At 43.3% G+C, this 26915-nt stretch overlaps 1 protein-coding gene across 1 annotated transcript; it reads left to right on the forward strand.

The window, feature by feature from the left end:
- Positions 1–2260: 2260 nt before the first annotated feature.
- LOC139155267 (rab GTPase-binding effector protein 2-like) lies at positions 2261–26915 on the forward strand. The gene is given in 13 exon segments (XM_070730385.1): positions 2261–2576; positions 2869–3099; positions 3228–3346; positions 4265–4414; positions 7695–8015; positions 11803–11898; positions 14626–14724; positions 20023–20118; positions 20120–20164; positions 22316–22493; positions 22690–22701; positions 22791–22861; positions 26622–26915. Coding segments are annotated over 13 exon segments (1479 nt in total). The 5' UTR covers positions 2261–2569; the 3' UTR covers positions 26676–26915.

Raw genomic sequence — 26915 nt, forward strand, 5'->3', positions numbered from 1 at the left:
GGTTTAAGATTATGGGGTGATTTTGGCCCCTTAAATCTTTCCTCAGTAAGGGGCGTGCATAAGTGCACCAGGGTGCCTAATGTCCTCTGTCCTAATGTTTCTCTATTACTAGTATCATGTATATAAACATTGTTATATCTGTTTTGTTATAAACATTGTTATATCAAGTATACATACTTGACAAAATAAATAAAATAAATAAAAAATAAATAAACTGGGAAAGAATTCATTGGATTTGGAATTTGTTAGGATCCAAAGAGTTGCTCACCTATTAAATATTACTAATTTGACAGAGAACATGCAATGAAAGATAGCAATTTAGGTAGAAACAGTAAAAACACAAAAAATAGATGATTTTATGTACCATTTTCACTAAAGATAGGGAACATTTAAGATGTGCATAAAAGTTGAATGCAAATGGGGTCTTTAAATTTGGATGAAAAAACAAAAAAGAACACATTAAGACTGAAGAGTTCATATATTATGGAACAGCAACTGGAAGAAAACTGAGAAAGTTGATGGATGGAGTTAATATGTTATTTCCGAAAGACAGCAAAAAACTTTAAGGACAAGCAGGATATACAGTACAGTGGTACCTCTACTTAAGAACTTAATTCGTTCCGTGACCAGGTTCTTAAGTAGAAAAGTTCTTAAGTAGAAGCAATTTTTTTCCCATAGGAATCAATGTAAAAGCAAAAAATGCATAGAAACCCATTGGGAAAGAAATAAAAGCTCGGAATTTGAGTGGGGGAAGGAGGAGGAGGGAGAAGAGGAGGAGGACAGTCGCTGCAGAAGGAAGAAGGTGAGGTGAGGGGAATCAAAAAAATCCAAAACTTTAAGGCTTAAAAAAAAAAAAGAGGGATTCTGAGGCGGTGAGGAGAATGCGCCTCCCATACAATCGGCGCAAGGCTGCCTCCCATACACTGCGCCAGAGAGAGAAACCCAAAGGAACCTCCTGCTCCTTTGACCGAAAGCTGGCTGCTGCAACTGTTACCTGCTGCCTCTTCCTTCCCAAGCTGAAGGGCTCCACTCTCCTCTCGCTCGTTCGCTTTGTAGCCGGCGCCTTTCCTTCACTGTGGAGACTCCTCGGTTTGGCTGAAGCTGAGTTGATCTGGACAGGGCAAAGCGCCCCCTTTTGCCTTTCCACGCCCAGACGCTCCAGGAGGCAACCTCGCGCCGGGTTTATGGGAGACAGCGCGAGGGAGTTACCACAGCGAAGTGGTTTATTCCCTCTCCAAGCGCCCAGAGAAAGGAAAACGCTCCATTCTCTCTGGGCTGCCAAAGCCTCCTTAAGCGCCACTGAAAGGCTCCTCTGGCAGCCCAGGAAAGCCTGAGGTGGCCGGGATTAAAGGGGGAATGGCAGGAAACTGGCCGGGCCTTCGTGCTGCTCTCAAATTTCCTGGGAAATTCTTCCGGGCTCGGGTTTTTAAGTAGAAAATGGATCTTAAGAAAAGGCAAAAAGTCTTGAACACCAGGTTCTTATCTAGAAAAGTTCTTAAGTAGAGGTACCACTGTATATGAATTAGGGAGCCACAGCGGCACAGTGGTTAGAGTGCAGTATTGCAAGCTACTTCTGCTGATCACCAGTTGCCAGCAGTTTGACAGAAAGAATCTCATCAGGCACAAGGTTGACTCAGCCTTCCATCTTTCTGAGGTGGGTTTTAAATGAGGACCCAGGTTGTTGGGGGTAATATATGCTGACTTTGTAAGCCACTTAGAGAGGGCTGTAAAGCACTGTAAAGCAGTGCTAAATTTCTAAATGTATTATTATTAATTGGATTTATATGCTGCCCCTCTCTGGAAACTCGGGGCAGGTGCAAAATGCTATTAATGCATGGATTTGTGTTGCTTTGTGATGGAAAGGAATGGTGAATGGTGTTGGTGTAAACTAGATTTGGTTACATTTCTAACTCTTCTTGTTTGATGCTTCTAATTTCTCAGGCATACTATTTCTTGTTCCTTCCTTCACTTCACTTAATGTTATTTATCCCCAAAGTGATTTGGGGATAAACAACATAGTTTATTTTTATTTTTCCCATGTCTAACAGAGACGTTGCAGATTTTTTCCCCTTTAGACAGCAATAAATGAGAAGGTAGAAAATGGGCATCTGTCCCACAATCAAGGTGGCATTTTTTGTGTGAAAAAACAATCCAGTGCAGTCGTTTCCAATCCAAAAACTGATCTCTCCATTGAACTATTTCTTTAAATCCTCAGGCCCAACTTCAGAAACAATTCCAGGATATGCAAAAAAACACCGCTTCGACAAACGCCGTCCTTCCTCACTTACATACGCCATTTCCCTTCGGTTCTCTTCGGAAACGGTCGCGAAGTCTCGGGGAGTCCCGCAAAAAGAGCCAACCTTAAACAGAGGAGCCGCACGGTCTGTCTGTCGACTTCGGCACATCGATTGTTTGCTCTCTCTCTCTCACGACCATTTCCGAATTCCTTCGGCTATTTCCGGTTCCTCTCGGGGAATTCCGGCTTCGCTCGGTCTCCGGGGAAGCAGCAGCAGCAGCTGCCTCCCCGCCGCCGCCGGAGCAAGCAGTTAGAAAAAAGTCTTGGCTGAATATGGAAGGTATGCGCGCGGACGCCCCCTCCCCTCTCCGCGGTGGGCTGGCGACCAGACGCGAAGCCACGCCCTCCGCCCCCCCCCCGCGGCCCCGGGGCTTGCTAGAGAGGAGATCCTACTGGCGTCACTCACACTGAGCAAGGTCAAAGGTCGCCGCTGAGATGTTTAAGTCGGGTCCAGGGCTTACAAAGTTTATTGGCTGAGCGATGTGATAGACCGCGGAGAGAGGGAGAGAGGGGAGGACGGCCGGTTCTGGGTTCAAGTCTAGCTCCGTTTGTCCCTGTTTTTTTCTTTCCAGAGCCTCAAAAGGTGCAGGATGTGGGCGTGCTCCCCGCCCCGAACGTCTCCGGGGACCCCAATCCTGAAGAGACCATCCAAAGCCTGCAAGCCCAGTTGGCAGCCGCCTTGGCCGAAGTGGAGACAGTCCGAGCTGTGGCTGCAGTGAGCGAAGGCACCAAGCAGGAGGCGGTGGAAGTCGTCCAGCGCCGGTGCCAGGAAGAGGTGGCTTCCTTGCAGACTATCTTGAAAGGTGAAGGAGTGCCGGTTCAGGGTGGGTGGGGGAAGGAGCTTGGGGTTGTTTTGCCCAAGTGCTTTAAGCCTTTCCTCCTACACCTTTGCCTTGGAGGTGGCAGCTCAATAGTTTTATTTCCTTTCTAGATACCATTTCCAGCTATGAGGCCCGTCTGTCAGCTTTTCAGCGTGACAGCCGGGAAAATGTTTGGAGCAGGCTGCCAAGGGCCAACCCTCTGGACTCATTGGAGAAACAGATGGAGAAAGTAAGTGGCATACTCAACCATGATTCTCTCAACACTGTCAAACTATTTACCAACTCTGCACTACTATTACTACTAGTTTTTTCTCATCATTCCTATCACCCATCTCCTCCAACGTATGACTGTATGGCTGTAACTTGTTGCTTGTATCCGTAAGATTTTTATTAATATTGATTGTTTCTTCATTGCTTATTTCAGAGTTTCCCAATCTTGGCAACTTCCTTCTTTCTTTCTTTCTTTCTTTCTTTCTTTCTTTCTTTCTTTCTTAAATTTGTATGCCGCCCTTCTCCGTAGACTCGGGGCGGCTCACAACAGTAATAGAAAAACAATGTACAATACAAATCTAATAATTAAAACTAAAAACCCATAATTTAAAAAACATGCACACAACATACCATACATAAACAATATAGGTCTGGGGAAGTTATCTCAGTTCCCCCGTGCCTGACGGCAAAGGTGGGTTTTAAGGAGTTTACGAAAGGCAAGGAGGGTGGGGGCAGTTCTAATCTCAGGGGGGAGTTCGTTCCAGAGGGTCGGGGCCGCCACAGAGAAGGCTCTTCCCCTGGGATCCGCCAAACGACATTGTTTAGTCGACGGGACCCGGAGAAGGCTGGGGAATTCTGGGAGTTGAAGTCCAAATTTCTTCAAGTTGCCTAGGTTGGGAAACACTGGCTTATTTGACCCCAGTGACAGTCATTAAGTGTTGTACCTCATGATTCTTGACAAATGTATCTTTTTCTTTTATGTACACTGAGAGCATATGCGCCATAGACAAATTCCTTGTGTGTCCAATCACACTTGGCCAATAAAGAACTCTGTTTTATTCTAATCTGTCTCTGAGGGCTAAACTGTGTTTCCAGTGGACTGGGGTGGGTGGGTGGGGAACAAAACCAAACCCTATGTCTGTCTCTCTCTCTGCAGGCACAAGAGGATACTCAGCGACTCAGGGCCATTGTTCTGCCCATGGAACAGGAAATTACTGAACTGAAAGCAAAACTGTCCCACGCTGAAAGTCTGGTTCAGGAACTGCAGAGCGAGGAAGTGAGATGGAAAACAGATGCAGAAGGAAAGGTAAATATTGAAAGGCAGAGGTGAAAGCTGCTTAACAGGGTAGGGAAAAAAATGAGAAAATGAGGAGGAAGGATAAAATATCTTACAAAATATATCCGAAACTGATGGCTATCTTGGAATAGATACCAAGCCTTTGTGCATTTAATTTAATTTATTTATTTGATTGATTGATTTGATTTGATTTGATTTGTATGCCGCCCCTCTCCGGAGACTCGGGGCGGCTAACAGCAACAACAAGACAGCGTATAACAATAATCCAATACTAAAAACAATTAAAACCCATTATAATTAAAAAACCAAACATACATACATACATACATACCATGCATAAAATTGTAAAGGCCTAGGGGGAAAGAGTATCTCAATTCTCCCATGCATGGCGGCAGAGGTGGGTTTTAAGAAGCTTACGAAAGGAAAGGAGGGTGGGGGCAATTCTAATCTCTGGGGGGAGTTGGTTCCAGAGGGCCGGGGCCGCCACAGAGAAGGCTCTTCCCCTGGGTCCCGCCAAGTGGCATTGTTTAGTTGACGGGACCCGGAGAAGGCCAACTCTGTGGGACCTAACTGGTCGCTGGGATTCGTGCAGCAAAAGGCGGTCCCTGAGATAATCTGGTCCGGTGCCATGAAGGCCTGGGTAATACCAGAAATGTAAGTCTGCAACTGTAAGCTCAAGTGTTTTAGGTGGATCTCTAAAAAGAATATAGATTGGCTAGGACAGTGTTTCCCAACCTTGGCAATTTGAAGCTATTTGAACTTCAACTCCCAGAATTCTGGCTGGGGACTTCTGGGAGTTGAAGTCCAGATATCTTCGAGTTGCCAAGGTTGGGAAACACTGAACTATAATATAAAATTACTTAAAATTAAGAATCGTTATCAAGATGACGTCTTCAAGTTGCCAAGGTTGGGAAACACTGGGCTAGGAAGACAAAAGTGTGTGACTGGAGCAAAAAATGAATGACGCGAGGGCAAAATAAATTTTACAGGAAGATTAAAAGTGTGGGAAAGTTGTGGATCTATGATGGCGAACCTATGGTGTGTGCACTGTAGGTAGCATGTAGAGCCACCAGGTGAGGTCGCACTGAGTCGGCCTCCCCTGGGCCCTGTCGGCCAAACAATGTTGGCTGGTGGCTCCATGGGGGAGAGCCTTCTCTGTTGTGGCCCCCAGCCCCCTGGAGGTTCACACTGCACTCACTCTCTTCGCCTTTCAGAAGGTGTTAAAAGACACAGCTGTGCCGCCAAGCCTGGGAAACGTGAGCGAGAGTTTTGCTACAAACGTAGGATGATTGACTGTTTTTATTGTGGGTTTTTTATTCATTTGCAATGTTTTAAAATTCTATTTATTATTATTGTTTCCATTTTATTCTTGTAAGCCGCCCTGAGTTCACAAGGAGAAGGATGGGCTATAAATTGAATAAAATAAATAAACAAAGCCCTCTGCGGGCACACTAACTGTCGCCCCAGTCCAGCTCCACTAAGCTTGCATGTGAGCCTCCCGCCAGCCAGTTGGATCCCGCATGTGTGGGATGCGTTCATGCATTGCACAGAGGGCCCGCATGTGTGGTGGGCACCCACATTGCATTTTGGGGGTTTGTGTGTGTGTGTGTAAAAAGGAAGAAAAAGATAAGAAAAGAAAAAGGAAGCGTGAAGAGAAGAAAACAATAAGAAAGATAGAAGGAAAACAGAGAGAAGAAAGAAAGAAAATGTAGGAGAGAAAGGGAATAAGATGGAAAGAAGGGGAAGAGTTGAGGTAATAGAGTCCATCTATTGTTCTTATGTTCTTATATTTTTACAATCCAACCTATCAGGCATTAATAGGGGGGTGTCCCTCTGCCCTTCCTGCCAATCAGCTTAGAGCTCTGTTGGGAGAATTGGCGCTAGACTTATGGTTGGGGGTTACCACAACATGAGGAACTATATTAAAGGAACGCGGCATTAGAAAAGTTGAGAACCACTACACTACATGAAACTACCGCCCCCCCCCCCCCAAAAAAAAAGAGGGTGGAAATGTCAGTGGATCTTCTTATACATTGAATATATCCATTTTTGGCCTCCCAAAGCCTCCCGAAATGGGCCAGTTTTTCACAAAAATGAGGTGTGCAGAAGGCAGAGTGCTTCTGGGGGCTGGGGAGGATAAAACCTTTTTTTCCTTATTTACCTCTTTGAAATCTTGGTGCGTCTTATATACCTGTGCATCTTACAGTCCCCAAAATATGGTAAGCATGCCATTAACTCTTTTTCAACTCCTAATGACCGTATAGATCCTCTCCATCTATTCTGAACCTGAAATAAATGGTCCTAAAAATAACGAGAACTCCTGCTATAAATACTTTAAAAAAATATTTAGCAAACAAATACAAAAGTATACAGTATCATTACAGATATACATGTAGAATCATTTCAAAAGAAAAGAAACAGAAAGAAGGGAAACTTACAAACAATTTAAAAAAACAAGAGAGATATCTTTGTTCTCTCTTCACTATCTTATTCTTGCTGGTATCTTACTATATTTTGTGCTGTAGTCCATATAGAAACATAGAAGTCTGACGGCAGAAAAAGACCTCCTGGTCCATCTAGTCTGCCCTTATACTATTTTCTGTATTTTATCTTAGGATGGATATATGTTTATCCCAGGCATGTTTAAATTCAGTTACTGTGGATTTATCTACCACGTCTGCTGGAAGTTTGTTCCAAGGATCTACTACTCTTTCAGTCAAATAATATTTTCTCATGTTGCCTTTGATCTTTCCCCCAACAAACTTCAGATTGTGTCCCCTTGTTCTTGTGTTCACTTTCCTATTAAAAACACTTTCTTCCTGGACCTTATTTAACTCTTTAATATATTTAAATGTTTCGATTATGTCCCCCCTTTTCCTTCTGTCCTCCAGACTATATCGTATAGTGTAAATGTTTACGATCTTATCATTTGTCAGATTGCAATTTTATCATCTTGATAACGATTCTTAATTTTAAGTAATTTTATATTATAGTTCAATGTTTCCCAACCTTGGCAACTGGAAGATATCTGGACTTCAACTCCCAGAAGTCCCCAGCCAGAATTCTGGGAGTTGAAGTCAAAATATCTTCAAGTTGCCACGGTTGGGAAACACTGTTATAGTTGATATAGTTCACCTTTATAAATTAGCTCATACATAGTTTTAATCTTTTATATTTGCCCCCTCTTTAATCTCTATTATATCTTCCTATAAATAGCTATAAATACTTTGCAGTACCCAATATGAGCCACTTGCAATTGTTTTTTAACTCCCATAATTTTTATTTTCAGCATTCCTTATGTAGCTCAGCGGAATCCCTTCTTGCTGACCCCGAAGGTACGCCTGCATATTTGCCTGGAAGTCATCCGGTTCTTTTGACGGAAAGAGGAGTAGCAGAGAGGTTTGCCTGTAGTCTGGACAGCATCTCCATTGCTTCATTTTCCTCTTTGACACTAAATTCTGAGCCTTCTGTCCGACGCAGACGTCCCACAAGTCCTGAGACTTGTTCCATTACCTCCTCAACTGGAACCCTGGTGCCTGAGACTATTTATTTACCACCAATGGGATACCAACTTGTGTCTGAATCTGAGTGGACTCAACTCCAAGAACAGGTTTGTGTGTGGAAGACAAAGTGCCTTTTGTGCTGTCTTTCAAGATATAGCCATCCAATATAGTAACTTATTTTATATAGAAAGAATATTATGTTCCAAATTATTTCCAAATACTTCCACTTCAAGACTCCATAAACTTTCTTTTTATTTATCTACTTCTGTTGTTTCTGACCATTCATGTTGTTTTCTGGTGGTCTTCCTTCTCCCTGCTTTTGCTATACCTTTTATTTTTTGGTGGAATTATGAAATTAAGCACCCTAAACTGATGTTGAAAGAGTTTGGGAGTATTACAAAAATGTTTAGAGTAACTTTCAACTATGAGCAGTGGTACTTAAAAAATTGTGAGTTTGTTGTTTGTTTGTTTATTCGTTCCTTCCTTCATTCCTTCCTTCCTTCCTTCGTTCATTCATTCATTCATTCATTCATTTATTAGATTTGTATGCCACCCCTCTCCGTAGACTTGGGGCATCTCACAGCAATAATAAAGACAATGTAAAAACAAATCTAATAATTTAAAAAACACTAAACACCCCATCAGTGTTCCCTCTAATTTTTTTTTGGGGGGGGGGGCGGAAAAGTATAGTGTCTGAGCAGCAGTCCCTTCGGGACTGGGCAGCACACAAATGATAAATAAATAAATAAACAAACTAACAAACAACAAACAAACAAATAAAAAACCCACCCTGTTTTGCCTCAGAGAATTTCAAAATAAAATACTGTACTGTGTGTCTATAACAGTGAGCTCATAATAGGGCAACTCTATCAATATCAAAATGCCACTTAAATAGTTGAGCTAGTTTCAAACTAGATTTTGATTTTCTTTCTCTCTTCCTTACTCCCATTCTTTTTCTTTCTCTTTTCCTTCCTCTCTTTTTTCTATCTGTTTCTCTCTCTTCCTCTCTTCCTCTCTCTCTCCTTCCCTCTCACTCTTTCCCTCTCGGCTTCTGGGCAGGTTTGGAAAACTCTGAGTTGATGATGATTTTTAAGTGAGCGATTGCTCACTGCTCAGCTTAGAGGGAACTATGCACCCCATTATTAAAAGCAAACATACACACAAACATACTATGTATAAACTGTATAGGCCCGGGGGAGATGTCTCAGTTCCCCCATGCCTGACGGCAGAGGTGGATTTTAAAAAGTTTACGAAAGGCAAGGAGGGTGGGGGCAGTTCTAATCTCCGGTGGGAGCTGGTTCCAGAGGGTCGGGGCCGCCACAGAGAAGGCTCTTCTGCATAGACATGACCTAAAATGTAATCTTGTTCTTCACTAAAGTTCTAAAACTAGTTAAATTGAATGAAAACATTATACCTGTTCATTTATTTATCGAAAAATTGTTTCTTTATTGAAAAGCTACATAATGATGCATGGTAAAAGTTTAAATATGTTTTTCACTCCTTTATTTAAATGGGGTTTTTTTAATCTACTTTTAGGACATTTATGAAGAACAGATTATCTGTTAGGTCATCCTTTTGCAGAAATATTGAAAATTCAAAAGAGTGTTGCCATGGAAGGCTTCACAGAGCCACAGCAGCTACTTCACAAAGGGTCAGGCCCAATGCTGGTCAGCAGCAGGAGGGAGAAAGGAAGAAGTGAAGCACTGGCCTCCAAAAGGACAAAGATGGGATGGGGGTTGCATAGGCAAATTGCCCCCACCCTCCTTGCCTTTTGTAAGCTGCTAAAAACCCACCTCTGCTGCCAGGCATGGGGAAATTGAGATACACTTTCCCCCTAGGCCTTTACAATTTTATGCATGGTATGTCTGTATGTATGTTTGGTTTTATAATAAGGGTTTTTAACTGTTTTTAGTATTGGATTATTGTCATATACTGTTTTATTACTGTTGTTAGCCGCCCCAAGTCTGCGGAGAGGGGCAGCATACAAATCCAATAAAGGAAGGAAGGAAGGAAGGAAGGAAGGAAGGAAGGAAGGAATAAAAAATAAAATAATAAAATAATAAAATAAAATAAATTGGAGAAAATTGAAGCACAGGCAAATGTTTCAGGTCAGGAAAAATGTGGGGGGTTTGCCTGAGAATAGCATGGCCTAATGACCACACCTGGGATAACTGAAATTGCTATTGTTAATCAGTGCAGTTATACCTTTTATGTAATGATTACTTCACTCAACAATTGCAATCCCAATTAGGATCATTAAGTGAAGATTACCTGAGTCCTTTCCTTGCAACCTCCTTTTGAAAGGGGATGATTGTTAAGTGAAACGTATTTATTTATTTGTTAGATTGGTAATACTTCCCTAAATCAAATTATTTAAACTTTTATACAACTGCATAACCTGAAAGTACCCAACCTTTTCCCCAAATACATTAAAAGGGCTCCATAAATTTCAGCCCTGATTGCCTTAAAAGAGGTTGAACCGTAGAAGTACAAGATTGCCTACCTGTATAATAAGAATATGAAAAGAGCAAATAGCCTTTATATATGGCTTTCTTCATTGTACCCTAACCCTAACCCCCCCCAAAAAAACCCCTGCACCAAAACATCCTGCAGTTTGAAGCCTCCTAGTTCTATCATATTCATATTCTATCATATTCTCCGGGTCCCGTCGACTAAACAATATCGTTTGGCGGGACCCAGGGGAAGAGCCTTTTCTGTGGTGGCCCCAACCCTCTGGAACCAGCTTCCCCCAGAGATCAGAATTGCCCCCACCCTCCTTGCCTTTCGTAAGCTCCTTAAAACCCACCTCTGTCATCAGGCATGGAGGAATTGAGATACTCTTTTCCTCCTAGGCCTATACAATTTATGCAAGGTATGTTTGTGTGTATGCTTGGTTTTAATAAGGGTTTTAAGTTATTTTTAACATTAGATTTGTCATACGCTGTTTTATTATTGTTGTTAGCTGCCCCGAGTCTATGGAGAGGGGCGGCATACAAATCAGATAGATAGATAGATAGATAGATAGATAGATAGATAGATAGATAGATAGATAGATAGATAGATAGATAGATAGATAGATAGTAATTTTTGGCACACCGTACCCAAGAGAATTGTCAGACTCTAGTGGAAGATTGGTGGGCTGGGGATGAATTCACTTGATAATGATTCTATATAATCAGTATTGTTGGTGTTGGCTTCTCTATGCCATCTTTGTACCTTGATCATTCACAGTTATTGTCTTAATGAGGATTTTTACTTGCTTTGCAAAGTGTTTTGGGAGGACATTACAGCTAGGTGACATTTTTTTCATAGACTATCATCAACTTTGTAACTTACAAAGGGATAATATGCCACAGGGATAATAAGATAATTCTGATTAGCATAGTGAGAAATACAGGTAATCCTTGCTTCACGAGAGTAATTGGGACTGGAATTAGCATTGCTAAGTGATGCAGTCATAAAATGTAAAATCATATGACATGACAGCTACTTAGCAATGGCAATTCTGGAAGTTCCAAAGGCAATTCTGGAAGTGAGAACTGTGTGGGTTAAGCAAGGACCTCACGTGTTTGGGACTTCTTGCCGGCTCCCCCATTGACTTTGCTTGTGAAAAACCAGCAAATTTCAGTGGCATGACTACAGAATGTTGCAACAATTAGAAATCCAGGCTGGCTGCTGAGTGCCAAGATTGCAATCAGGAGACTGCATGAGTGCTGTAACAGCTGGAACTTTAAGGACCAGTCATAAATACCACTTGTTCAGCATTGTGGCAAATTCAAATGGTCACTGAACAAATATTAAATGAGAACCGTCGAAGAAGAATTTTGAGGAATGAGAGGTATGTAGCTAAAAGCTTCCTTTCCCCATTCCCTATATCCTTGGTGACCTCCTCAGGTGCAACAGCAACATGAAGCTCTGGAGGAAAGAGCAACGGAGAAAGCTAACCTGGAGGAGGCATTGAGACGTACCAATGAAGAGTGCAATAAGCAGGTAAACGCCATATCTTGGAACTCACACTTGTTCTAATGCTAAACTACTGTGTTTCCCCGAAAATAAGACACTGTCTTATACAGTGGTACCTCGCTTCTCGACCACAATTCGTTCTGGAAGTGTGGTTGAGAACCGATTTGGTTGAGAACCGAAACAATTTAAAATAAATTCCTCTCCTCAGTTGTCTCTCCCTCTAGCTTGCCTGCTTCTGTCCCCGTCTCTCTCTCTCTCTCTCTAGCTTGCCGTCTTCCGTCTTCAGTTCTCTTGCTCGCCCCTGGCTCTCTCTCTCTCTGTAGCTTGCCGGCTTCTATCTTCAGCTCTCTCGCTCACCTGCTACTGTCCCTGGCTCTCTCTCTCTCTCTCTGTAGCTTGCCGGCTTCTGTTTTCAGCTCTCTCGCTCACTCGCTACTGTCCCTGTCTCTCTCTCTCTCTCTCTCTCTCTCTCTCTCTCTCTCTCTCTCTCTGTAGCTTGCCGGCTTCTGTTTTCAGCTCTCTCGAGTGTTCGAGTTCCAAATATTTGTTCGGATTTCAGGGCAAAAGTTTCTTGAATTTCCTGGTCGAATACCGATTTGATTGAATTGAGAAGCGTTCGAAAACCGAGGTACCACTGTATTAATTTTTGCTCCAAAAGTTGTGCTATGTCTTATTTTCGGGGGGTGCCTTATATTTCTCAAATAAGACAAATTCACAGGCAGAAAAGCTGACACCCCCAAAGAAAGTGTACCGTACGGTACACTGATTACGGTACGGTACCTGTCAGTATGGCACACACACACACAAACAACGGCACTTATATGGTACAACAGTATACTCCCGCTATTGCAGCTTCCGGCCACCAGAGGAACTACAGTCTACACACTGTAGTGGAGACTGTAATGGCGGTGAGACAGTAGCAGACTGTGTCTGCTGTACTGGACGGTACAAAGCGATGGAAGGGGCCAGCAGGGGACGCCACATTATTACGGTACCGCTATGAACAGCTTTGAATGGTACCGTATGTTTTTCCACCGTACCATATGTAAACTTGACTACACCTTATTTTTTGGGGGTGCCTTATATTAGCGAATTCTGCAAAACCTCTGACATGCCTTACTTTCGGGATACGTCTTATTTTCGGGGAAACAGGGTAGATATCTGTTCTTTCTCTAAGGACCTTGCGGTGGAATACGGGATTAAATCCATGTATCCATAAAGCATGTGAAATTAAGTCATAATAAAATACTAAATATTAATGAGGATACTTTATTTTTAAAAAGTCTGTCAGGGAATTGTGCACTGGGTGTCCAAATGGAGTTAGAGATGCTGACAAGAACTTGGGGTTTTATATAAATAAATATATTTACAGTAAATAAGAGAGGCAAAAGGGAGCATAGTCAGGTAAATGAATACAAAGGGAACATCATGAGGTTAAATCACAGAGAGCAGACAGGGCAAAAAAAAGCAGGAAATGAAGAAATTTCCTTTTTGCTCACAGCCATCAATCACAGCTCAGATTCCCTTATAAAGTGGCCAGCTCTATAACCAATTAGCTATAACTCTGTTCTTACTCATTGTCCAACCCTTCACTGTCCCAGCTGTTAAAATTTAAATATACTGTACAGTGTTCCTTCGATTTTCCCGGGTTCAAACTTCGCGAATAGTCTATACCACGGTTTTTCAAAAAATATTAATTAAAAATACTTCCCGTTTTTTTTCCTATACCACGGTTTTTCCCACCCGATGACGTTGTAACTAATAATTTTTGCACCCGATGATGTCATAACTAATAATTTTTGCAAATAAATAACCAAAAAATAATTATTGTTAATAAATAATTATGTTTATAAATATCAGGATCACTAAGTGTCTTATTCATTGGTGAGTACCAGTAATAATGGTGAGTAAATGGTTGTTAAGGGAATGGGAAATGGTAATTTAAGGGTTTAAAATGTTAAGGGATGGCTTGTGATACTGTCCATAGCCAAAATTGGTGTATTTACTTCCGCATCTCTACTTCACGGAAATTCGACTTTCACGGGCGGTCTCAGAACGCATCCCCCGCAAAAATCGAGGGAATACTGTATTAACAAACTTTGTAGAAACATCCAGTAGAAATAGTTTGCCATTGCTTTTTACTAGAATGTTTTATTTCGTAGATAGGTCTTATTCCAAACCAGGACAAATTCTTGTTTTCAGTTTCTGGAACTCTGTCAATAATGTATTTAAAAATAAGTATTCTGAGTCTATTTATGAGGAGACAAAAGGGTCAGCCTGGTATTTGAAAAATAATTGTGGGTGGTAGGCTGATGTCTTACAACTGAGAATACCTAAGACTTCATTCATCTGAGGTTTGTGGGTAAAAATCTCTCAAGGATAATGTTGATTTCTGGGTAGGTGCATATACTGCAGGAAGAAGTATTACTTGAGATACTATAAGCACCAGCCTATGTAGATCTTTAAACATTAAGTTGAGAGATAAGGTATTGGGTGAATGTAGTCGCTAAGCCATAAATTATAGTCTGTAAGGCTGAGTTTACACCAGATGTTAAACCAAAATCAAGCAAGCGACATTACAGCATATTACATTCTGCGGACTTAGTCACAGGCTTGCTAAAGATAATATGATACCTAAAGGCAGTTTGGTGATTTTAACCTGGCACCGTTCACTTTGCGAAGTCTTAAAGAATGTGAACTTTTCACCAGCCAGTTTTCACAAGTCAGTCTCCCTTTCTCAATTTTTCTGAGTAGGTTCAGGTTCTTTTGACCCAGATCCAGACATCAGAGAATATTCTCCAAGGCCTCCAAGCCACCGTGAATGAAACCCAGCGGAAGACCCAAGAGCAGATAGTGAGTATGGTAGAAGGGTGATGGTGCTGGGAATAAAGCAAGGAATAGCAGAAGAGATGCTTGGGAAAAATGATCCTGCTACGATGCATTCAATTTTGGATCTTTCAAACTCAGATTTTAGATGGGAGGAGTTGCCAGGCTATTGACCTGTTCATTTACATTCTGCCTGGCCTTCTGCAGTAGAGGCTGAGGAAAATAAGGTAGAAGAAATTGCCTATCTCTAATGACTAGAGCCTCAGTGGAGCACTCTTATCTAAATGCAACTATTCAATATACCCCTGGGGACTTGAGGGCAAAAGAAAGCCTTTATGTGGCACTTCTAATTTTTCAGACTTCAGGCCAGTGCAATCTCTTCCTAGGACGTGTTTCCTACTAGCGATGTTTTCCTACTAGGGATGAGGAGTTTGTGTGTCTTACATATTACGGAATGTCTTGAATAGTTTTCTCATAAAATCATTTAGGTATTTGGATATCAGCAAAATCCATGTCCTTAAAAGAAGATAATTATAATAAACTCCTGAAGCAAATCAAAAAAGATTTAGTAACTTGGAAGAATTTACAATTATCATTTTTAGGCAGAATCTCTACAATTAAGATGAATATTTTGCCTAAAGTTTTGTTTTTATTTCAAGTAATTCCAATAAACCCTGGAAAAGAATTTTTCACAGAATTAACAAGAATAACAAAAAAATTCACGTGGCAAGATAAAAAACCTAGAATAAAACAGTGTGCAATAGAGGATATAAAAGAAAGAGGCGATCTTGCCTTCCCGAATTGGAAGACATACTACCAAGCTGCCTCTTTAACTTGGATTAAAGAATGGCTTACTTTACAAAACAGAAGATTATTGAAGTTAGAAGGCCACGATATATTTTCCTTTTTCCAAATGTGCCAATAGGAAACAGGGGGGACATGATCGAAACATTTAAATATGTTAAAGGGTTAAATAAGGCCCAGGAGGAAGTGTTTTTAATAGGAAAGTGAACACAAGAACAAGGGGACACAATCTGAAGTTAGTTGGGGGAAAGATCAAAAGCAACATGAGAAAATATTACCATATTTTCCGGCGTATAAGACGACTGGGTGTATAAGACGACCCCCTAAATTTTCCAGTTAAAATATAGAATTTGAGATATACTCACCGTATAAGACTACCCCTCTTCTGATGCACACCAAATAAAAATGAAAAAAAAAAGAGGGAGGGAACAAGAGGGAGGGAAAGAGAGACAGAGATAGAGGGAGAGAGGGAAGGAGAGACAGATAGAGGGAGGGAGGAAGAGACAGAGAGAGGGAGGGAGAGACAGAGAGAGAGGAGTGAGGGAACAAGAGGGAGGGAAAGAGAGACAGAGAAAGAGAGAGGGAGGGAGGGAGGGAGAGAGACAGAGAGAGGGGAGAGAGACAGAGGCGGATGGAGGAAGAGTGGGAAAGAGACAGAGACAAACAGAGGGGAAGGGTGGGAGGGAGAGACAGAGAGAGAGGAGTGAGGGAACAAGAGGGAGGGAAAGAGAGGCAGAGACAGAGAAAGAGAAAGGGAGGGAGAGAGAGAGAGGGGAGAGAGACAGAGGCGGATGGAGGAAGAGTGGGAAAGAGACAGAGACAGAGAGGGGAAGGGTGAGAGGGAGGGAGGGAGGGAGAGAGGGAGAGAGGGAGAGCTAAGGGGAGGAAGAGTGGGAGAGAGAGAGAGAGGAAGGATGGGAGAGAGGGAGGGAGACAGAGAAATTGAGAGAGAGAGGGAGGGAGAGCGAGAGAGACAGAGACAGGCGGAGGAAGAGAGAGAGAGGAAGAGTGGGAGAGAGAGAAAGAGATGCTCCTCCATTCCTTTGGGGATCCGGCTAAAGTCGCCCTTGGATTTCCGGCAGGCAGCTCTGCCCTTCCCCCCCCCCTTCCCCGGGAGAAGCCGCAGGCGAAGCGCCGGACAGTGCGGGGCTTACAGGTAGGCGGTGAAGGGCCCGAGGCCGGCGGGCACGGAGCCCAGCGCCCCTTCGGAGCAGTCGGTGAGAGCACCACGCCGTCCTCGCAGTGGCAGAGCGGCGGGCAGAGGAGCATCACCCGCGGCAGCGGCGCCCAAGCCAGAGCGCCGGAGAGCGCCAGGACCAGCCAGCCGGGCAAAAGGCCGCCCGGCCGACCACCCGCAGCCGGCATGCGGGCCGCCGCTTGGCCCTCTCCCTCAGCCCGGGCGGTGCGCGGGAAGGCTCCCCCGGGGCTCTGGCGGCCGGCTGCAACATCCGAAGCTCCCGTGCGCATCTTGGTCGGCGCCGGCGGGAAGGGGAGGCATGGCTGGATGGTCGCGGTTTTCGGGTTTCAGGCGGGCTGGGCTGGGAGGCGTTCCTTCAGCTCTCTCCCCGCCGGGCAAGAGGCAAAGGCGGTGGCGGGAGTAGCGGCAAAGCGGCTGGACCGCCGCTTCATTCTTCTCCGCCTCGCCTCCGCTACTCCCGCCGCCGCCTTTGCTTCTTGCCCGGCGGGGAGAGCAAAGGTGGCGGCGGGAGTAGCGGAGGCGAGGTGGAGAAGAAAGAAGCGGCGGATAGCTGGCGAGCCGCCGGCTAGAGGGCTGGACCCCAGCAAAGCCGGCAGCGGGAGCGGCGGCAAAGCGGCTGGACCACCGCTTCTTTCTTCTCCGCCTCGCCTCCGCTACTCCCGCCGCCGCCTTTGCCTCTTGCCCGGCGGGGAGAGCAAAGGTGGCGGCGGGAGTAGCGGAGGCGAGGCGGAGAAGAAAGAAGCGGCGGATAGCTGGTGAGGCGCCGGCTAGAGGGCTGGACCCCAGCAAAGCCGGCAGCGGGAGCGGCGGCAAAGCGGCGGAATCTGTGGAATCAGTATCCGGCGTATAAGACGACCCCCCACTTTAGATAAGATTTTCAGGGGTTAAAAAGTCGTCTTATACGCCGGAAAATATGGTATTTTACTGAAAGAGTAGTAGATCCTTGGAACAAACTTCCAGCAGACGTGGTTGGTAAATCCACAGTAACTGAATTTAAACATGCCTGGGATAAACATATATCCACCCTAAGATAAAATACAGGAAATAGTATAAGGGCAGACTAGATGGACCATGAGGTCTTTTTCTGACATCAGGCTTCTATGTTTCTATGTTTCTATTTCCACAGTCCTTGACTTATGACCACAATTGAGCCCATTTCCATTGCTAACCAAGCTAGTTGTCAGTTATACCCAATTTTACGATCCTGTCGCCACCGTTATTAAGTGAATCAGTGCAGTTAAGTGAATTGTGTGGTTGTTAAGTGAACTCGGCTTCCCCATCGACTTCGCTTGTCACAAAGTGATTACATGACCCTGGGGCAGTAGAGCTGTCATAAACAATCGTCAAGTGCTCAAATTTTAGTCATGTGATCATGAAGATGCTGCAGCCATAAGTCACTATTTTAGTGTTGCCTTAACTTTGATAGCTAAACAAATGGTGGTAAGTCGAGGATTGCTTGTATAATTTGTCCATTATCATAGAGCTGGAAGGGACCTCCAGGGTCATCAGGTCCAACCCCCTGTTCAATGCAGGATTCATTAAACCATCCCAGAAAGATGACTGTCCAGTCTCTGTTTGAAGACCTCCAGTGGAGGTGAGCCCACCACCTCCTGTGGCAAACTGTTCCACTGGTTTATCACCCTTACTGTTAGAAAGCTTTTTCTGATACCTAATCTAAATCTACTCCCTTGCAGTTTCATTCCATTGTTTCTAGTCCTTCCATGTGCTAATGAGAACAATGCTGATCCCTCTGCTCTGTGACAGCCCTTCAGATATTTGTAGACAGTTATCAAGTCTTCTCCTTTGCAGACTAAACATCCCTAGATCCTTTAACCATTCCTCATAGGACGTGGTTTCCAGACCACTCACCATTCTTGCAACTCTCCTTTGAACTTGCCCTAGTTTATCAATGTCCTTTTTAAATTGGGGCCCCCAGAACTGAACACAGTATTCCAAGTGTGGTCATACCAAAGTACTGTAAAGAGGAATAATTGCTTCACATGAGTGAGATTCTATGCTCCTCTTGATGCATCCCAGGATTGTCTTTGCCTTTTTTGCAGCTGCTTCACACTGTTGACTCATGTTTAATCTGTGATCTACCAATACACCCAGGTCCTTCTCACCTGTGCTGCTGCTCAGACCTATTCCTCCCATTCTATATGTGCTGTTTTCATTATTTTTGCCCAGATGTAGGATCTTGCATTTCTCTCTCTTAAATACCATTCTGTTAGTTTCAACCTATTGTTCAAGCTTATCTAGACCTTTGTGAATCCTATCTCCATCTTGTTTAGTATTAGCAACACTGCCTAGCTTTGTGTCATCAGCAAATTTGATAAGTTTTCCTTCAATTCCTTCATCTAGATCAGTGATTTTCAACCTTTTTTGAGCCATGGCACATTTTTTACATTTTAAAATCCTGGGGCACAACACCAACCAAAACGACACAAAATGACACCCTAAGACACTCTCCTCTCTTTTTCCATCCGTCTCCTCCCCACCCTTGTGTCTGTATACACACTCTTGAACCATTTCCAAAAACAGGTGAGGGTTGGGGGGGGGGATTCTCTCTTATTCGTTGGGTGCTTTTTATCATATGCTTTAAATTAAGAGTCACTTCTCTCTCTTTTGTTTCTCTCTCTTTCCTCTCATTCTCTGTCTCAATCATTTTCTCATTTCTTTTTTTTCCCTAACCTTTTTGCTCATTTCTCTCTCCCTTCCTCTCCTTTTCTCTCTCTCTCTCTCTTTCTTTCTTTCTCTCTCTATCACTCTTGCTTTCTCTGTTTCTCTTTTCTTTCTCTCTTGCTTTCTTTCTCTCTCTCACTCTCACTCTCTCTCAGCAAAAAGTTGCGAGACCGGAACCTGAGCTTCCTTCTTCGCGGCACACCTGACCATGTTTCACGGCACACTAGTATGCAACGGCACACTGGTTGAAAAACACTGGTCTAGATCATTTATAAATATGTTAAATAGCACTGGGCCTAGGACAGACCCTTGTGGAACTCCACTTGAAACATTCTTCCAATTGGATGTGCAACTATTTATTACCACTCTTTGAGTACGATCACTAAGCCAATGTTGAATCCATCCAACTGTTCTTTTGTCAATCCCATACTTGACCATTTTTTCAATAAGGATGGAATGTAGATTATAGATTTGACCATTCCAGATCTTTTCTCATTTATAAATTCTCTGCTTGTTGTTCCGGATGAGTGTTCCTCAGAGGCCTTCATGCAGAAACCTTTAAATTCTCTCTTGGAGATATCAGTGGAAAGAAAGTTATTGGTTGCTGACTGTCCCTCCCTCCTCTTGTGGTTCTCTTCCAGGCTGATTTGGCTGCCTCCCACAAACGCCTCAGCTACGAACTGCAACGTCTCAATGCTGAGAATGAAGGGCTGAGGGGGTTGAGTTCCCAGGATTCTCCCCCCAACAGATGATGAAACTAGGGACTTGCCCACCACAGTGCAGGTATGTAGACTCCAATTTCTGCTGATATTGAAGTTGAGTGAGTTTTGGTGGTGTTGTAAAGGATTGGATTTATTTTTATTTTATTTATTTATTTTGTCCAATACACAATGAGAGTTTTAGTGGGTATATATAGATATCTATCCTAGTCTCCCTTAATTTTCAAATTCAGCAAAAAAACATGGGACATATATATATATATATATATATGTAGATTGTTCTGAGTTCGGGTTTTGCCCCGTGTAATATTTTGCATGTCTATGCGACGTTTCGGTGAAATCACATTCACCATCATCAGGCTGAAGTTGTAAGCTTCGTGATGATACATCCCGCCTACCAGAAATTTGGAAACCAGCCTTAAACAAAAAAACATATCATAATCATCACCATGTCAATCCTTCAACTAAATGTGATTCCACCAACCAATCAAATCATTAAAACATAGCCACCCAATCTACTTGCTACATTCAAACCAAATCTCCGCCCCCCCCCCCCCCCCCCCACTATTTATAAGGAACAAATGGCAGTTGCAAACAAACTATATCTACAGCAGCGTGAAGCTTACAACTTCAGCCTGATGATGGTGAATGTGATTTCACCGAAACGTCGCATAGACATGCAAAATATTACACGGGGCAAAACCCGAACTCAGAACAATCTACATACATATACCCATGAAAAATCTACGAAAACAAATATATATATATATATATATGCATAGTAAAATACATGATGAAGGTTATAGAGGATATACTCATAGTAAAATATGTCTAAGAAAGAATAGAAAAGAAGATATAGTAATAGAACATATCAATGAAAGAATAGAAGAAGAGATATAGGAATAGAAGAAGGTATAGGAGATATAGGAGAGCAATAGGACAGGGGATGGAAGGCACTCTAGTGCAGTGGTCCCCAACGTTTTTTCCACCAGGGACCAGTTTCAGCAAGACAATTTTTCTATGGCCCGGTGGGGGCGGAAAGGGGTGTGGTTGGGGGCGGGATTAAGCATGGGGGGTGCTGGTCCTCCCCACCGCTCTTTCCCGCCATTGCCCTGTGGCCGGCAGAACCTGCCTCCCAAGCCCTCTTGCCCAGCGGGAGCTAAACGCTGGAGAGAGGGGGTCAGGCTGGCCCTCCTGCCTCCCCCCAGCCAAAAACGCAAAAGCGCCCTGCCGCAGAAGCCAAAAGAGGCTTGAGCCTCTCGGTCCTTCCCGCCCCTCTGTCCCGTCCATCGTCCTGTGGCCGGCAGAACCTGCCTCCCGAGGCCTCTTGCCCGGCGGGAGGCGAAGCGCTGGAGGGAGGGGGTGGCCGCATGAGGGCCGGTAGCTGCTGACTCCACGGACCGGTGCAACATGCCCCACGGCCCGGTACTGGTCCATGGCCCGGTGGTTGGGGACCCCTGCTCTAGTGCACTTGTACTCACCCCCTACTGACCTCTTAGGAATCTGGATAGGTCAACCATGGATAATCTAAGGGTAAAGTGTTGGGGGTTTGGGGATGACACTATGGAGTCCGGTAATGAGTTCCACGCTTCGACAACTCGGTTACTGAAGTCATATTTTTTACAGTCAAGTTTGGAACGGTTAATATTAAGTTTAAATCTATTGTGTGCTCTTGTGTTGTGGTTGAAGCTGAAGTAGTCGCCGACAGGCAGGACGTTGCAGCATATGATCTTGTGGGCAATATTTAGATCTTGTTTAAGGCATCTTAGTTCTAGGCTTCCTAGGCCCAGGATTGAAAGTCTAGTCTAGTCTCGTAGGGTATTCTGTTTCGAGTGGAGGAGTGAAGGGCTCTTCTGGTGAAGTATCTTTGGACATTTTCAAGGGTGTTGATGTCTGAGATGCGATATGGGTTCCAAACGGATGAGCTGTATTCGAGGATGGGTCTGGCAAACGTTTTATAAGCTCTGGTAAGTAGTGTGAGATTGCCAGAGCAGAAGCTACAAGGATTACAACTCTTGAAGCCTTCTTGGCTATGTTGTCGCAGTGGGCTTTGGCACTTAAATCTTTTGTTGTTAGTATACCAAGGTCTTTAACCGAGTGGGGTTATCTGTGATAATTTGATTATTCAGTTCGTATTTGGAGTTCAGATTCTTTTTCCCAATGTGTAGGACCTTTAATAAAACAGTTCCCCCCTCCCTTTTTTTTCCTTCCTCAGGAGTTGCAAGGCATGGTATCCAAGCTGAGACAAGAGTCTGCCTTACAACTTCGGGCTGCAGAGCATCAGGCTGAGCGCCTGCGAATTGAAATTATATCCTTGCGGGAGCAGCTGGATGAAGAAACAGCATCTCAATCAAGCCTGAAGGGGGCGCTGGAGAGAGAGCAGGAAGAAAGAGGTGGGCAGTTGAAAGGGAGGAATGATTGCAGTCCTAATTGTACAGATAGGAATAAATTTCTAGAATTGGCAAGTGCTAATTTTTTGTTAAAGAAATCAGTTCCTCTGCATTTAGAAGCTTGTTATGAAGAATTCTCTTTAAGCGTTAACAACTTCTCCTTTTTGTTTCCTTTTCTCCCGGTGTTTCTGACTGAAAGAGCTTTTGCAAGGTAAGATGCTCTCAAGCTATATGGTCCATATATTTCCATTGTACCATTTATGCATGTTCACGACTTGGATTTCTTCTCCTACTTTCCAGCCTCTTTGAATAGTATTCAGAGTGAGATGGAAAGGCTGCAGCAAGAGCAAGAAGAGCTGAATAGAATTCAGGTAAACTTGAATTCCTACCCCAAAATTTTGCACTTGTTTCCACTGTATCTTTTTCAATCTGATGTCCTGGCAGGGACTGAATTCTCAGCGATGTCACAAGTCTGTCTGTCTGTCTATCTATCTGGGTCGAAAGGGACCCTGCAGGTTGTTCTGTCGGGCTCTCTGGTAGACTCCTCCCAAAAATTCACAGGTACAAATTTCACACACACACGTTTGAAAATTGAAAACAATGTTCTTTATAATGAAAATTCACTTAAACTAAGCCCTCTTTTGGTATAGCAAGGAGCACTGGTCTCCAAACAACCTGGTAATTCGTACAAGTCCCTTATCAGTTCTGTGATACTTAGCTTGCAGCTGTGAGGCAATTCACAGTCCTTCTTCTTTCACAAAGTGAAACACACTTTGCTCTGATTTAGTTTCAAAGCGGGGAAAAATCAGCACACAAAAGATCAAAGTCAGTAAACACAACGATCAGATAATCCTCCACAATGGCCAAACCCACAGGCTGCTATTTATAGCAGCCTCACTAATTACCACAGCCCCACCCAACCACAGGTGACCTCATTTTCTTTGATAATAATCTCTCAGTTGTTGCTGCCTATGCATCGCTCTCCGCATGCGTGGCTGTATCATCAACTCTTGTTCTGATCCAAGGAGGAGCTAGATAATTGATCTCCTTCTGAGCTGTCTGCCACACTCTCCTCCTCCCTGTCACTCACGTCTTCTTGGTCAGAGGAGCCTTCATCAGCAGATTCCACCGGGGGCAAAACAGGCCTGCAGCATGTGGATGTCTCCCCCACATCCACAGTCCTTGGGGCAGGAGCTGGGCCAGAGCTAACCACAACACAGGTCATCAAATTCAACCCCCTGCTCAAGCAGGAAACCCTACGCCACCCCAGCCAGATGCCAGTCCAATTTCCTTTTGAATGTGTAGAGTGATAGGGCGTTCACAGCCTCCGCTGACAGGCCGTTCCAAAATCTTGCAATGTTTGATACAATCTTAGGGGAATTCTGGAATTCAAATTCTAAACTATGTGGAGGTTATCACATTGGAAAAAAAGTATTTATTTCTGCCCTTCCATACCTTGCAATTTCATATCATAAAGGAATTTGCTCCTCCTATAATTTATTTTAATTTAGTTATATAATTAGTTTTATAATTTTAGTGAACACTTAATTGACATTTTTATTGAGTTTCAGTAAACATTAGCGATTGGGCCTGCAAAAATGCCTACTGCACTGGATTGACTGGCTCATGTACCTGTGTAAAGTTGGTTTAAGTAAATTTATTGCCAACTTGCTAAACTCTTTGAATACAAGGATGTTTTCTCCCAAACAAAACGGAAAAATCAGGCCAGATGATTCCATGTTATGTGAAGTCTAGGGAAGAACTTGAGAGGATCAAAATGTTTCTTACAGTGCCCCATGGCAGTGTTCCTTCTATTTTTTTTTTCGGGTGGGCGGAAAAGTATAGTGTCTTAGCGGCAGTCCCTTTGGGACTGGGCGGCACAGAAATAACAAATAAACACATAAATAAATACATAAATAAATAAATAAACAAACAAACAAAATAACAAATAAAAAACCCACCCTGTTTTGCCTTAGAGAATTTCAAAATAAAATACTGTACTGTGTGTCTATAACAGTGAGCTCATAATAGGGCAACTCTATCAATATCAAAATGCCACTTAAATAGTTGAGCTAGTTTCAAACTAGATTTTGATTTTCTTTCTCTCTTCCTTACTCCCATTCTTTTTCTTTCTCTTTTCCTTCCTCTCTTTTTTCTATCTGTTTCTCTCTCTTCCTCTCTCTCTTCTTCCCTCTCACTCTTTCCCTCTCGGCTTCTGGGCAGGTTTGGAAAACTCTGAGTTGATGATGATTTTTAAGTGAGCGATTGCTCACTGCTCAGCTTAGAGGGAACTATGCCCCATGGTTCCTCAGAACCAGCCTGATCCCACAAATGATGCTGAGAAGAACATTATATTTCTCTAAATTCTGCTTAGGCTTCTTTTCCTCTGCTAGGCATCAGATGTGTTGTTTATCGTATGTGTCCAGTCTTCAGAGAAGGGCGACATACAAATCTAACAAATTGAATTGAATTGAAGATCAAGATAGCTGAAGAACTAAGTTAAAGAGGACTGCAACTATTTTGGTTAATGTGTTGGACAAAATTGAGGCACTTCAGAATCCTGATTCTAACTAAGATTTTAACTAGAGCCGGGGTGGCGCAGCAGGTAGAGTGTTGCACTGCAGGCCACTGGACCTGACTGTAGATGTGAAGGTCAGCGGTTCAAATCTCAACACCGGCTCAAGGTTGACTCAGCCTTCCATCCTTCTGAGGTGGGTAAAATGAGGACCCTGATTGTGGGGGCAATATGCTGGCTCTGTTAAAAAGTGCTATTACTAACATGTTGTAAGCCGCCCTGAGTCTAAGGAGAAGGGCGGCATAAAAATTGAATAAATAAAATAAAAAATAAATAAACTAATATTTCCTCACTTGAATGTATTGGTAAGCTCCTCAATTGTATCTGTGTTGGATTTCAAGAGTCCACAAAATGATCCTTGTTTGTTTGTTTATTAGATATGTCCAAACTGGTCAACTTTAAGGCCTGGGGTCTTCAACTCTGAGAGTTCCCTCAAATCCCCCAGCAAATGATGCTGGCTAGGAAATTTTGGGGAAATCCCCAAGTCTTAAAGTAGTCAAGGTTGGATACCCCTGTTCTAGCCTTTTACTAAATTGCCTTTAATCTTTCAATTTGGGGAAGATTGCCACACTGACATCCCCCCCACCCCCCAAATTTCTAAAGAAACCGATGCAGTTCTACTTACTTTAGCAGCTGACCAGCTTGTTTTAAATGAAGCTTTTTAAATGCAGAGCCATAGTGATATACTGCAAAAATCTGTGGAATTTCTGATTTATAGAACATCCCAAGCTGGAGGAATATAAACATTTGAGAATGGGAAGTTGAAAAGGGAATATGGTTGAAAAACAATGGGAAAATCATATTTAAATAGTAGAAGAGAGGCCCACAACATATTTAGCTAGATCTTTTCTCAGAGAACAACTCCAAGCCATATTAAATGCTCTAGAGAAATTTGTTATACAGTAATTCATATTGTCTTTATAGGCAAGCTACACTGTACTATTCCATACAATGAGGACAGCTACCCTCCTCCCAAATGAGTCCACTACCATTGCAGTCTTCATTAGTCCGATCTCTCACTTGTTTTAAAGAATGACATGCGTTATGCAGTAACCTACTCCCAGATTCATGTCTTTAACATTGCTGTCTTCAGAACTTCATTTAATTCTTCAAAAGTGTTTTTAACTCAGTTTCCCAGTTCCTGGGAAATCTTCCTTCAGTTTCTCTATGCCACCTGAGTAGGATCCAGGTTGTTTGTGGACTGTCCAACCAAAATAGGCATAAGTGTTAAATCTGGAACACCTTCCCAGATTCAAATTTCACCAATTGCAAAGTTTGTGAAGAAAAATATGAAGGGATGTAGGCAAAGTCAATATTCAGTGCAGAGCTAATACAGTGTTCCCTTTATTTTCGCAGGGGATGCGTTCCGAGACCACCCGTGAAAGTTGAATTTTTAGCTGTTGGGATTGTGCAGATTTGTGTGGGTGGGCTTTTCGTTCTAGTTGACAAGTGAAGATGGTACCTATTACTTTTATTTGTGCACCTGAAGCTTTTGCCCATCTTATTTGGGGAAAGATGTTTATGGGGCTCAGTCATCTTTGTTCTTTATATTTTAGATGCAGCCTGATGTGACAGAAGCCAGTACACTACCGGGGAGACCAGAGGCTTAGACTGAGGATAAAGACATTGGGCCTCTTTCTCTTTCTATCCCTGACACTCCAGGAACCTCAGGGAAATCTCCAGGCACCAAAGGGTCAACTTGCTCATCCAGAGCCTCACCAGCTCTTCTCTCTGCATGGGTAGGAGTACCAGAACTCTGGAGGAAGGGATGGCTGGGTTCTTCTGTTACGCCCCCAACCCTTGTCAGGAGACTGGAGCCCCCAGAGCATAATAAATAAGACTGTTTTGTA

This window comes from Erythrolamprus reginae, unplaced genomic scaffold, assembly GCF_031021105.1.
Source record: "Erythrolamprus reginae isolate rEryReg1 unplaced genomic scaffold, rEryReg1.hap1 H_1, whole genome shotgun sequence".
Classification (NCBI taxonomy): Eukaryota; Metazoa; Chordata; class Lepidosauria; order Squamata; family Dipsadidae; genus Erythrolamprus; species Erythrolamprus reginae.